This window comes from Equus caballus, chromosome 19 (genome assembly GCF_041296265.1).
Source record: "Equus caballus isolate H_3958 breed thoroughbred chromosome 19, TB-T2T, whole genome shotgun sequence".
NCBI lineage: Eukaryota > Metazoa > Chordata > Mammalia > Perissodactyla > Equidae > Equus > Equus caballus.
The window spans coordinates 8913884-8927711 of NC_091702.1; the positions used below are offsets into that span (position 1 = coordinate 8913884).

Sequence of the window (13828 nt, forward strand, 5' to 3'; positions counted from 1 at the left end):
GTATTTTACATGCACATACTTTATTCTGTACTATACCTTAGTTCAGATACCACACATCTATAACTACATATTGCTCTACAGAATAAGAGGCACAAAATCCCATACGTGATTCTTTATGGGTGATTTGGGGGGTCTTTCAAGGGAAATTGTGGCCATATGTGATTCTGCCTTTATACACCAACCTAGGACCCGACCCCACAGTATGAGACTCTCCTGGAAGCAGCTGCAGTTTCCTTACAGGACAGGTAGTTGAAATTAGGGCAAGGATTTTATGCACAGGAAATCCACAAGGACAACCTTCACCAAAACCGGCAGAAGAGCCCAGCAAGAAGGCTCCACACCTCCCACTGCTCTGGAGCCAGAGGGACAGATTCCTGTGTGTGTCTCACTAGCGCCTCCCCAGCCTGGAGAATCATATCCTGTCGAGTCAGATGTTTTGCCTGTAGTTCAGACAAATGCTTCCCGGACATTTCCATGAGATGGCTCTAGTGATGATAGTTTTTTCCCAAAGAAGACAAGACAGACTTGCTTCTTCCTTTCACGTGATCAATGCACGCTCATCTCCATTATGTTCTAGTCCATCCTCGTGATCATTAATTCTCTATATTACTATATCTTGAATATCCTTTCTTCTTTGGCTCTTACTTTAGCACTGGTTTCCATTTTTCATTATATCAAGGAAACTTTAGCCCTATTATCCATAAACTGAAGCCACCTCATAGTCCCCTCATGTCAAGCTTTCTAACTAATCTCAAATACAGGAACATGATAACACTCATTATCAATGAGAATTCAGAACATTGTTCTCTTCTAGTTAATGAAGTGAGGAAAACAAAAAGTCTAACTATTTAGAAAGGAGGAGACAAAATTACATTATTTGTACACAACATGATTTCATATCTTTAAAAAAAAAAAAAAGTAGAGAAAGACTGAATCGCCAGAAAAGCTACTAAAACTAAATGGGAATTCAGTCAGTAAGCACTGCTATAGTCTGCCAATAATGAGCGAGGACAACATAATGAAAAGATGCCCTCATTTTCATCCACTTACAGCACCAGCAGCAGGACGAGTACTTCATCCTCACACGCAGAATCTACTCCAAGTGCGTTCACTTGGCCCACAGAAAAATCCGAAGACTTTAACATCCTCCCCCTCCCACTGTAGCCTGGACCACTGCCAGGCTGTCCCCCTCCAAAACGGGTACAAAAATTCTGAACCTTCCAGGAATCGCTTCTCTTTGGCCTGGAGGAGATTTGAATCTTTTAAAACAAAATAATACAACTTAAGATACGTAGGGGCCGGCCCTGTGGCCAAGTGCTTAAAGCTCCGTGCACTCCGCTGCAGTGGCTCAGGGTTCGTGGATTCGGATCCCAGGTGTGGACCTGCTCCACTCATCAGCCAAGCAGTGGAGACATCCCACATACAAAGTAGAGGAAGACTGGCACAGATGTCAGCTCAGAGCTAATCTTCCTCGGGCAAAAAATGAAGGAGGAGGATTGGCAACAGATGTGAGGTCAGGATGAATCTTCCTCAAGAAAAAAAACTTATGATATGTAAACATTAAGAAATAAAACTCCTTCTAAGTTTGACCAGCAAATTCATTGTCTAAAACAAGAAGATAGTAAAATCAAAATGAATAGCCAACAAAAGAACAGCTATGACACTCCCACATTCATCAGTAGCATTAGCTGTGCTGAAAACTGAGTTAGAGAGAGAGAAAAACCACACGCTGTTGTTCTCAAACACTCAGGCCCGTGCTTGTGCTAGTTTACACAGAACTGAGAGAAAACCTGAGTGAGAAAACTACCTACTAATAGCTTCTTAAAACTTGTTGGGACCCTAAAAAACCACATTTACATCTCAGCTCCTAGGCAAAGTCATCTCTAAGCCAATCCAAAAATAAGATGGTTTACTCTTTTCTACAGCCTTGTTAAGCTAATTTTTCGCCATGTCAGTGGTATATACTTTACAGCAACATTCTTCAATGCAGTTGCTAACGTGCAGACAAGAAATGTTCCAGGCCATCTTCTCTGAACTCCCTTCCCACCTGCGTGGCCCCCGCAAAAACCATTCCTCATCTTCCTAGCTAGCTCCTGGGCTGTCATGACCTCCAGAGAAGGCCAGACTCCTCCCCAGCCCAGGGTGAATTACGTTGGGTCAGAGTTCATCACAGTGATGGTATTTCCATGACCAAGCCACTGGTTTAGGCATGGACACAATTCCGGCCTGGGAGATGGGAGGGGTAGTTTCTGGAAAGTTTTCCTCAGGCTTTAAGAACACAGAACGGGTACAGTCTCTTTTTCACGTCTCTGGATGTGTAGTTACATAAAGACTTGAAGTCACTGAGCTGCTGGACCAACCAGCCTTGGAAACTCCCACTTCAAGACCTTTTGTTATGTGAGATAAGAAACGCCCCCGGTGTTCAAGCTGCTTCTGTTGAGTTTTCTGTCACTTACTCCCAAAAGCTTCCAAATAAAGCACCATCTAGTCTTCTAGCTAGTATTACTCCACCTGTAGAAGAAGCCTCTGACAGCGGACAGAAAAGACAAAATCAACCAATCTGTAAAACTGGAAGAGGATCTGTCCTTTACGGCCAAACTAGCTCTTCACAAAGAGGAGCCATTATTGATCATTTGGAAACTATTCTGTCTTTGGTAGCAATTACCCTCTCTCTCCTTTTTTTGAGATGAGTGCTTCTCCCATAAATCAAATGTCCTTATTTAATATGGGGGGAGGCAGGGAAGAGATTTTGATTACTATACTCTTACTAATTTACAAACAGTAACAACCTAATCCTAATTTATCTCTATTGAGACCAGACTAAGAAATAGGCCTAAATCAAAGGGACCTAGTTCACACATAAAGATGAATTCCCTGAGAGAAAGGACTATGGAGAAAAAATTCTCCAGGGACAACGTGGAATCTCCTCGATGAAAGCCTGTAGAAACAGAAGATTCATGCAGCTGTGAAGCCTTAGGCACTATACTTGGATCATACGGCAATTCAAGATCCCTGCCACGCTGATCTAAAGAGAACATTTATCTTCTTTCTAAACAGAAATGTAGAAAAACATCTAAGTGTTAAAATAAAAGCAAAAACTTCTTAATCTCAAACTCTACGACAATTATATATACTTATGCAAACCATTTGCTATGGCAAATCCACCTCATTACTCTAGGGAGCAAAAAAGGCAAACAGTATGACCAAAACTCCTACTATGTCTCAATTCCCGTCAAATCCGGACGGTGTCAGGAAGTGCCTTATTCAGCCAGAAAATGTCCAGTGACTAATTTAACTGAAAGGTAATTTATTTAATTAAAAAGAGAAATGGAAGCACTTACTGGATTAAAAAAGAAATGGTATATATACTTATCAGAATCAAACAGTTTCCGCCCTATGGCAATTCGATAACTAAGTGAATACACCTTTTTAAATGTTTTTAGATTAAGAACTTTACTGTCCAGGAGTAGTGCTGACTATAGACTGTCCTATTAAAAATACAGTTTGAAATATTTAACATTTATGGCTCCAGGGCACTAAATCCCCACTCACATTTATAATGACCAAAACGTAGAAGATGAACATTGAAAAGCAACTGCAAATAAGTGTTCACTTCTCCAGGGAAGTCGTAAGGTCTGCCGACATGATGTGCAATGGATAACTGGTCTTCGGTTCAGCAACTAAGACATAAATTATGTGTCAGCTGCTCACACAGGCGCAGGACAAGGAGGGCAGTGATGGTATGGGAAAGAACGTGAGTCTCAGAAATACAGCCTACTGCTATCGTCCCTTTCCCGCTTGTACACATTACATTCAGGCACCCTTTCCAAGTGATTACAGACCCAGAGATGCCTAGCCTGGGGAGCAGACAGTTCTTCTGCACACGTTAGGAAATGGAGACTCTATCTGGTTTCGCTGTACAATGCACATCTTGCACCATCATACGTAGTGGCCCCAAACTCACCTTCCGGAGCCCCGTGCCCGGCAGCAGACGGGAACTCCCAGGTCTTTTAGGAATGGGGGAAAGGAAGTCTCATTCTTAACAAATTCAACCACCAAAGCCCTCCCTCATTCTAGAAAAGTTGGAGGCAGCAAAGGTTCCATTAAATTGGGTCCTATTTCTCACTAAACAGAGAAAGAAAGAATTCTCCAGCGAGATCAAGGAGTCAAGATTTATAGGTTTGTTGCTCAGATGGAAAGCAAATCTTCACTTTTTCAGCAAGGCTTTTTACAGCACAGACTTCAACTTTATTGAGAGGATATTAATATATCTGTATTATGATTTTTCTGTATATGATTATTCACTTAAAATGCTTTGTATTTTTCAAAGGAGGGCCTATAACTATAAAAGAAGCTATAAAAGGTACAATGTGCCATTAATGATTTTTTTAAATGATGGCTTTATTTGTTTTTTATTTGTTTATTTAAACTTTGCCTTTGAAGATTTATATGAAAAGCAGATCATAACTGGGGCCAGCCCAGTGGTGTAGTGGTTAAGTTCTTGTGCTCCACTTCGGTGGCCCGTGGTTTGTGGGTTTGGATCCCAGCCACAGCCCTACACACCGCTCAGCAAACCATGCCGTGGTGGCATCCCACATACAAAATAGAGGAAGACTGGCACAGATGTTAGCTCAGGGCCAATCTTCCTCACACACACACAAAAATATTATAACTAACCATCACCAAAGCTTGAACTTGACTTAGGTTAATTGAGGGAATAACGTAATAAGTAGTCTTCTGGAATAGAAATACAAGACTAGCATCTACTAAATAGACCAACTCAGTATTACAAACGAATGAGAAAATATTTTGCTGTTTAAAACTGGCAATCATTTATATATTAGGAAATTATTTTGGTCCTCAAAAAAAAAACTGCTTCAGCATAAAAGAAATTATACAAGTACATACATACCCCTACATACTTATCCTAAAGTCAAGCCTTTGGTACTTAGAAGTAAAATAAAACATAAATCACTATTGCTTATTGAGAATGGCTATGTTAATGCCACTCTAAGTTCTATGCAAGCCTTTCACGAGGCAAAAATGTTAGAGATTCTCTGTAGCGGGAGGGAGATTCTGCCAGTGAACAAGGGGAGTGGGTGAGAACAGCTGTTTGAATGTGACTCACCGTCTGCTCTGACTTCTGACCCCACTATGTTTTTAACTGCAGGGCTTTCTTAAGTAATTGCGAGATCCACCGACTAAGGTTTCCAGCATAGAGTTTTCAAGACCACCACCACATGTCGCAGGGACACAACCATCAGAATCAAACAAGAAACTCCCAGTCCTACTGAGCAACATGAGAAGACCAGGCAGCGTGCACCTAACAAGGCCGTGCACGCTTCATGACTCAGATGATGAGATCTGCGAGCTTCAACCAGAAACTGATAGCACACGCTCTGGAGACAGGCGGCTCCAAGTCTGAATTCCAGTTTCAAAGCCTCCTTTCACCACCTGTGAGCTGTGAGAGATCTTGGGTAAATCACTTCACCTTTCTACAGAGATACAACGGGGACAACATGGCACCTACCTCAAAAGCTGTTACGACAATGAAAATTAGGTGATATATATCAAGTACTTTGAAACACTGCCTGGCATTTTATACAGTCGATAAATGTCAGCCATTATTATTATTACCAGTAATAGTGGTTTCTTTACTTCTCCTCCAATCCAGAAATCCCACTTCTGGAAATCTACCCTGGAGAAATAATCCAAACTACAGTAGAGGCACAAAAATACTTAGTACCATGTTATTTACAATGGTGAAAAGTTAGAGAAACCTAAAGGTACACTAATAAGGAAGCAATTGAGTCATTTATCCAATATCCATCCAGCAAAATATTACTCCGTAACTAAGAATACATTAGAAACACAGTAAAGAATTATGGAGCAAAATGGCTATGTGTTTATACAATTACACAAAGCGAAAAGAGCCAAAATTTAAAACTATATGCACATCATTATAACAATGTAAAATTATACTTAAAATGCATACTAAAAAAACTTAAGCAAGTAATACACCAAAATCATCACAGTGGATGTGAAGATAATATTTGGGGTGAATTTTTTTCTTTCCTGTACTATCACATAGTCATATTACTTTTATAATTTTCAGATTATTTTTAAATGTGTAACTTGCTACAGACTTATTTTAATACTAATTAAATAGGGTTAGGAAAATGGTAACAAAAGTTAAACCACAAATATATTACTGAAGTGGTTAAGAATCAAAGTAGAAATTAAGAATAAAACAAGTGCTTGAAATATTAACACTCAAAATAAAAACATTATTTAAAAAACTGAGTCCCTAATGAGTTATCCAGTATTTAAACTGGACAGAGTCCAGGGACCACTTACATCTGAGACTGAATGATAGACATATTTTTTATTGTAAAATGACTGTCAGGGAAACGAAATGATTTAAGAGAAATGAAGACATTGTGCTGTTTTCTAGTCTTGGAAAAGCTATCTCCTGTAACAAAACCTAAATTAGTCTCGGTAACAAAGTAACATAGTAATAAATGCCTTTCCATTGAATAAATCAGACCTTATATATAACATATCTTTTCATTGTTTTAAAATGAGTTCATTTAGATAAGCTATGACAGAAATAACGTTTTACAAATTGGGGAGGAAATGGTCGATGAACATTTTATGAATTCCAGAAAATATCTAAATAGAAGGGAGGAAGGAAACAAATTTCTAGCCAAACTCACTATTGTCCAAATCTGTTAGCTCAGGGCTAATCTTCCTCACCAAAAAAAACAGGGGGGGTGGGGTGGGGCGGGCTCATCTCTCCAAGTAGATGGAATGCCCCCTGAGGGCAGAGAATGCACTGCTTGATCTTCAGGCATCAGAGAGAGTTTAATACTGTTTTCCACACGTGGCAGACTATATAGAAAATGCTGGTTTAACTGAACTGAACATCTAAATAATCCGTTCAGAAGAGGCACCAAGGTCAGCAGTCAGCTCAAAAAGGTACCTAAACACAGGATGGGGGCAAGGGGAGGGGGCTTATTAAGGGGGAAGTGCTCCTTGCCTTTTGGCAGAAATCTTAATGTGCCACTTTAAACCAAAATAATGTGAATTTTCTCTTAAACCATAAGGCATTTGTCCATACTAAATCCACAGGCCTCTTGTACATCAGTAATGTGGGAACCCAACATTTACTAAGAGCAGCTGTAACGCCTGAGAGCAGATCACTCATTGTGCCACTCGTTATTTATTTATTCAGAACTATATCTAACTTCAGAAAGGATCCAGTGAAACGTACATAAGTACATATACCACAACAAGATAAAATGACATACCTAAGAGGAGAAAGAGAAAAATGGGACAAAAGAAAGCTGAATGCAGGAAAGAGAGGCTGTCCTGGGAGTAGGTTCATGCACCAAATTAATGTATTCTATAAAATTCTGCACATTTGCTCGAGGAAGGTCAGAGGTTTGGCTCTAAGAATTCTAGCAGCCAACAAAAACAGGACGATCCAATCAGTTACACGAGTCAGCATCTTAAGATAAAAATAAAAGCTATCAGAGAACTCTCTCCCCCTTGGTCCTCATAAGAGGAAACTACATCGTGTAACAAATCAAATACTCAACGACATCCTTGCAGCTGACTTGTCACAGCTTCGGAAGACCATCCCTCTTAATGACCCTCCCAGGCACATGACAGCACACAAGTCAAATCAATGCAAATGATGAAGAGGAAGGCAACCCACCCAAGGAAAGGGTCCACTACACAGCCCCTGCAGGTCTAGCTTTATCAGAAACAGATTTCATTCCACCTAGACTAACCTAAAATCCAGAGGCTTCATGCATCCACTTACCTTGAAATTATAAACAAAACTTGATGCACAAGTCCATTTCTCGGAGGGATACGTTTGTAGTTTCATAACATCCTCAGAGAAGCATGACTCAAGAAAGGATAAGAGCCCCTGATCTACAGCACTAGACTGTGTGCATCCTTCAGGCATCCCTCCACAAGCACTTTCTCTTCGGAGATTTGGAGAACTGCTGAGCCTCAAGACCGCAGCTCCTGACAAGCATCTGATGGGTGCTCCTCTCTGATGTCAATGTGGAACTCTGAGCTTAACCACTGGCGAGGCTGTGTCTCAGCCGTACAAGACAATGATACGTGACCTTTCAGACCATAATGCCCACAAGCACATGGAGCACCTAACAATCTGCTCTTCTGGGCAGCTTTCCGCTATAAGCATTCACAAAGTTACCTCAAAGGACTGGTGATATTTCCTCTAGATAACATAAAAAGTAAAAACAAAAACCCATCTTTTCCTTGCGGATAAAAATTACAGATAAGCACAAAAAAATCATTTTCCTACATAAACATTATTTTTTAATTTTAAAGATAACCTTCCCACGTCAGTTGATACAATTTGAGCTATGTTCTTTTTTGCCTTTTTGTTGTCTTCATCTTTTGCTATACCGCAACACAAGCACTGCCATAGCCTTAGACACACACACACACACACACACAGTCAACCATCCACCCATAGTATTGTGGTTAGAATGTCTCAAGGGCCCAAGGCCATCAAGTGAGGAAGCTGGCCTGTAGGGCCACCGAGACAAGGCCCTTTAAGATCTCACCCATCTAGAAGTCACAGGCATCCAGAGTCTGGTCCTCAGCATAACAAGGCCAAAGACATATCTTTATCAAACATACACACTTAAGTAGACTCAAGAGAACTAACTCATCCTAACCCAACTAGAAGGGACTGAAATGCAAATGACAATACCAATTTACTAATTAATCAAAGAGAATATCCCTTCTCACTAATCAGAAAATTCACATCTGAAGCCACAACGCTGCTTGCCTAATGCTAGGATACGAGGTATCCTGGATTGATAGTCAATTCACCAGAAGTTAGACCAAAGAGAGACAGAGAGTTTGGGGAATAACCAATGAATTATCCAACCTACACCTTTTTAGGGACAAAGTTGTCCCTTTCACATGCAGGTCTCCTTCCCTTGGACATCATCGCCCTAACACTGCAGGCTTCTTGGTCTGTGAGCTTTCTTCCTCCACAGCCTTCTCTCCATTAGGAACTTCTCTAGAGAGGGTACAATACAACTGATGAGGGGGTGCCGTACATGCATCATTAGCCTTGTTTCAGATCAAAATCTCCCAGATAAAGCTGCTCAAGCCACCCACCCGAGGCCACAGCTGGATAAGGCAGAGCAGAGATTCAAAGCCAGATCTCAAGCCCAAGCCCCCTTTCGAGCTTGCAGTAAATCACTGCTTTCAAGTGTCTTCCCACGGCTTCCACCTCCCAGCCTGATTGAAATGCCCCTCCTCAGGGTCCCCTAACACCCTAAGCACCCCATGGCACTAAGTGCTGGTACACAAATCTCTCTCTCACTACACTGAAACGTTCTGAGGATGGGGATCATAGCTCACTCATCTCTGTATCCCTCGTGTGCTATCCATCTATCCAGATAAATATGCCAACTAATTTGTCAGTGGTTTAATATGAAGGTCACCAAACTGAAGGCCTTGAACTCGCTGTGTAGGCTTAGGAAGGTCACAAATTCTCCAGCCATCAACAAACATCTCATCTAAAACATGGGATGAAATGGATATATGAGGTGGCTTAGGTCCCTTCTGGATCTAAAAAGCACTAGCACTATAGACGGGCCCTGGTTTTTTATAGCCTATCTTAGCAGTTTGAATTATTAGAAATAAGTTAACCTCGTTGGTCTTCTGTACCACTCAACAGAAGCATATACATAAATAATAGTTCAGAAAAAGCTTCCTCTTTTCTGAAAGGAGATAACTATCATTTACACCAAAATCAAACAGTGGCACCCTCCTCTGGTGAGTGTTCAAGGAGCTGAACACCACAAAAGGCAAGAATTTGATGGTGGGATTTTCTTTGAATAAAAGAAAAATCAGAGGGAAATTACCACCTAATATTCTTTGTTATTATCATATTCCCAATAGCAACTAACTCACTCCTTTTTACAGCACTTTCCTTATTTTGCTCTAAAACAAAGCCAAAATGAATGAACTGGCTCCATACTGCAGGAGGTTAGAAATAGAAAATTACTTTATTTTTAAGGGTACTGATAATATTAATTATTTTGCAAACAGCAGGCTTTCTAATGTAAGGCACAACGGAAAGCATTTCATAGTTTGGCTAACAATGATCATCTTCTTGTTTAGCATTTAAGAACTTAATGAAAAGCCCTGTACATGTAAAATACTCCTGGTTAAATAAGAGCATTTATCATGTCCCTTTTCTGGATGGTATATTTACTGGAGAATAGTACTGGAAATTTTTCAACCTGAAATCTGCTTGGGTCTGAAACTTTCAGGTTTTAGAATATCAACTTAATAGAAAACTTAAAATACCCATTCACTTACACGTGCGGGCTCAAAATATGTCAATATAGCACAGCCCAACAAGTACAACCCAAAGTTCCACAACATCAATAGTATATCCAGACCTTTCAATTAAACACAAAACTGTGCTAAGGCCAGAAGCAGACTATCATCTGCCAACAATTTTAATGTAAAAAGTATATAATAAATATAAGTTTTGCCGAATGGTTTACAACAGGCCAGGCACATAAAATGAAAATACGCACATTCTAACTCAAACCAAGGAAACAAATCAGTCATTATACTGGCGACCTCATCATTAAGGTGTGTCTTCCTCAAGTACACAGCATGTCTGTCAATCAAGTTCACATCCTCCTCCTCCTGTGAGGGGAAAGGAAGCCCACACTACACCAGAGGCTGGGAATCACAACCAGCAAGAAACCCTGAGTAGCAAAGCCAGAATACAGAAAGGGCTGGGGCGGGCGGAAACAGGAGAAACTGACTTCAGCTCTACCAAATACACTTTCCAACTAAGTTTGTCACTCCTGGCAAAGTTGGTTCTACAAGGCAGGAAAACACACTGTCCTGGAAAGAGGAGCAGAGCAATGGGTGAAGTGATTTTGCATCGAAGATGCAGATAAGCTAACCAATTGAAAGCTTTCTCAACGTCCACCCAAAACAAAGACTGAAGAACAAGCAAGCCCTTGAAAAGGAGTGACATGCCCTACCTCCCATCCAGACGCCAGAAGGGCAAAGAAGAGAGGTGGGGTAAAAGGTGGATGGGAGCATGGGGGTGTGGGGGAAGGGGAAATGGCGAAGGAGGGCGAGGATGAGTAAGAAATTATGCTGCAAAAAAACAAAAAAAAAAGTATTCAGCAATAAACTGTCACAAACTGTCAAACTGAGAGAGATGGGGCCGGCCTGGGGCTCTGTGGAGCGCGGCGCTGAGGCCACCTGTGCCACTCACCCCGCCTGAGCCCATGCCCGAGGACCAGAGCCAAGCCCCGCCTCCACCTCCAGGAAATCCGAGCCCCGCGCACAACCAAGGCGCCACAGAAATGCGGGAGAGAGACCTGACTCGGCCTCTACCTTCGCCTCTGGCTCTGAGACAACCCCAAATAAAGGGGTTTAGCAGCAAGGACACCTCTTCGCGCTCACGCCGGCCAGGGCGTGGGGGTGAGATCCGAGCGCCGCCACCCCTGCAAAGGCCGGAGGCAGCTCGGTCCCGCTCCCCGATCCAGCCAACGCGGGCGGCCGGCTGTCACCTGGCCGCACTGCACCCGCCAAGTTAATGGAGTCGGGAAGCAGCGCAGAGACGCCCCTCGGGCGCCTCCTCGGGGCGCAGGCACGGCACGGAGTCCCAGCTCCTTCACCCACCCTGACTCGCCTCTGAAGATTCTGTCCCTTTCCCCAACGAAGCATCACAGACACTTTCTTCCGTCTTTGTGTCCAGCTCAGCCCAAACCTCAGAACTGAAGCTCTGAGGCCCCGGGCCAAAGGCCACCCCAGAAACCACTCACTCTTCCCGCGAAGCCCGCACGGACACTGCTGGGCTCCGGCCCTGGGGAACCTCACAAGTCACGAGGCACGAACCCGGCTGTGGACGGCCCTCCCTCCCCCAAACGGGATCCAGCCGTGTTTTGGGCAACTTGAGCCGCATTTGAACGAGCGGCCTTGTCCAGCCGGCACCAGGTCATCACCACGCCCCTCGCACCCAGGTCCTACCCCGCGGCGCAGGCAACGTCCTGGTGTACACACACACACTCACACAAGCACACCCTGTCAAACAAAGCCCCGGAGAACTCCTACCTCGCCCCCGTGCCCGTCGAAGATCCCGAAGATGGACGGGTGCGACTTGTTGGCCAGGTCCGTGAGAACTTCGAAGCGGTCCTCCATGTGGTCTCTCCGGCCCTGGATGGAATACCCCGCCACGTTGTGGCTCTTGAACTCCCAGGTCTTGGAGAACTCCGCCTCCAGCACGTCGAGCCCCCCGAGCCGCTCGTTCTGCACCATCTCGGCCACCTTGCCCTTGACCATCTTCACGGCGTCCCGGCTGGACTTGACGATGGTCTTCACCTCGTCCGTGTGGAAGAAGTAACTCCACAGCGCCAAGCTGATGCACAGCAGGAAGAGCGTCTCGGGTCTCAGCAAGAAGTAGCGCATGAGGCGACCCAGCAGAGACAGCAAAGTCATTGTATCCTCGCTAGAGCCCGACCACCAGCACGCGCGCGCCCCGAAGTCTCGTCGGTCCGGAGCGGGGGGGACGGCCCGCGGGAGGGGCAGCAGGAGGCTGCGGAGCCGGGCGGGGGGCGGACGCCGGCGGCTCGGCGCGGCCCGGAGAGCAGAGGCAGCCTCCATTTTGTCTCCCGGCCTCGCGGCCCGAGGCCCGCGCCCTGCGCACCGGCGCCCGCGCCCGCCGCACGCGCCGCCGCCCCTTCCTGCGCCCCTTTGTGAAGCGGCAGTGGCAGCGGCAGCGGCGCCCGGGCTGGGCGGCGGCAGTCAAGAGAAAGTTGCGCCGGGCAGCTCGGCCGCGGCGGGCAGGACAGTCCAGGGGCGCCGGCGCGCGCGCGGGCCCTCCGCGGGCCCCTCGCCGCTCCCGGAGCGGTCAGCAGGTGAGGCGGCGCGGGGCGCGAGAGCCGGCGGGGAGCGAGGCGAGTCCCCTCGGCCGCCGCTGTAAGGGAGCGCAGAGCCGCGAGCCCGCCGACCCCTTCAGACGCCGGTCCCCCGAGAAAAAAAGTTTTGCGGGAGCCTGGGCAGAGGCGGGGTCCGCGGAGCCCGGCGACGCAGCACGATGGACGCGGAGCCGCAGGAGGCCGGCGGCTCTGCGTGCTTCTCCCGGCAGCTCGCGCTCCGCTCGGCTTGACTCGGCTCGGCGTCGCCCGCGCGCCCGCTCCTCGGCCCGGCTCGCGCCCGCCCCGCCCCCGCGCTCGCCACGCCCCGCGCGCTCGCCACGCCCCCCGCGCGATCGCCCCGCCCCCGGAGCCGGGACTCGAGGCCCCGGGGCTCCGGGCGAGCTGTCAGAGGCCAGGGAGCCTCGGCGGCGGCTGGCGCACACGCAGCCCCGGGCGGCCCAGCGAAGCGAGGGCGAGGCGAGGGGCGCGTCCACGACCGAGCTCGAGCGGACGCTCGTTCCTCCTCCCGCGCGGGCTCCCGGGACAACACGACACTGACCCTGGTCGTCGTCACGCTCCTTGCCCGGGAGCCGCGGCCGCCGGCTGGAAAGCAGAGGCCCGGCCGTGAGCGCCCCCCTCCGGCAGGCCGCGCGGTAGCGCCGTCCCCGCGTCGCCCGCATAAGGCAAGCGAGAAGGGACGCACGTCTGCCGCCTCGGAAAGCGGGGCGGAGCGGGCCGGCCGCTGGGGTTCGGTGGCGGGGGCCTGCCCGGATCCCCCGAGGCGAGGAGGATCGGGGCCTCGCAGCCTCCTCGCGACGGGCCAAGACCCTCTGGAGGAGGACAGCAAGTGAGGACTGGGGCGCCTGGAGGTCGCT

The 13828-nt window shown here is 46.4% G+C and overlaps 1 protein-coding gene across 9 annotated transcripts in view; it reads right to left on the reverse strand.

The window, feature by feature from the left end:
• Positions 1 to 13264, reverse strand: part of LOC138919092 (protein phosphatase 1L-like) — a 63939-nt gene extending 50675 nt beyond the window's left edge. For 3 of the 9 annotated variants that reach the window (XR_011428992.1, XR_011428993.1, XR_011428995.1), the window contains exon 1: positions 12151 to 13226. Coding sequence is in view for 1 of the 9 variants with exons in the window: in XM_070243134.1 (XP_070099235.1) it covers positions 12151 to 12699 (549 nt within the window). In the remaining 8 variants the exon portion in view is untranslated. Of the gene's footprint in view, positions 1 to 12150 lie in introns of all 9 variants that reach the window. The other 6 variants (XR_011428999.1, XR_011428998.1, XR_011428994.1 and 3 more) reach the window with 5 other exon arrangements.
• Positions 13265 to 13828: the final 564 nt, after the last annotated feature.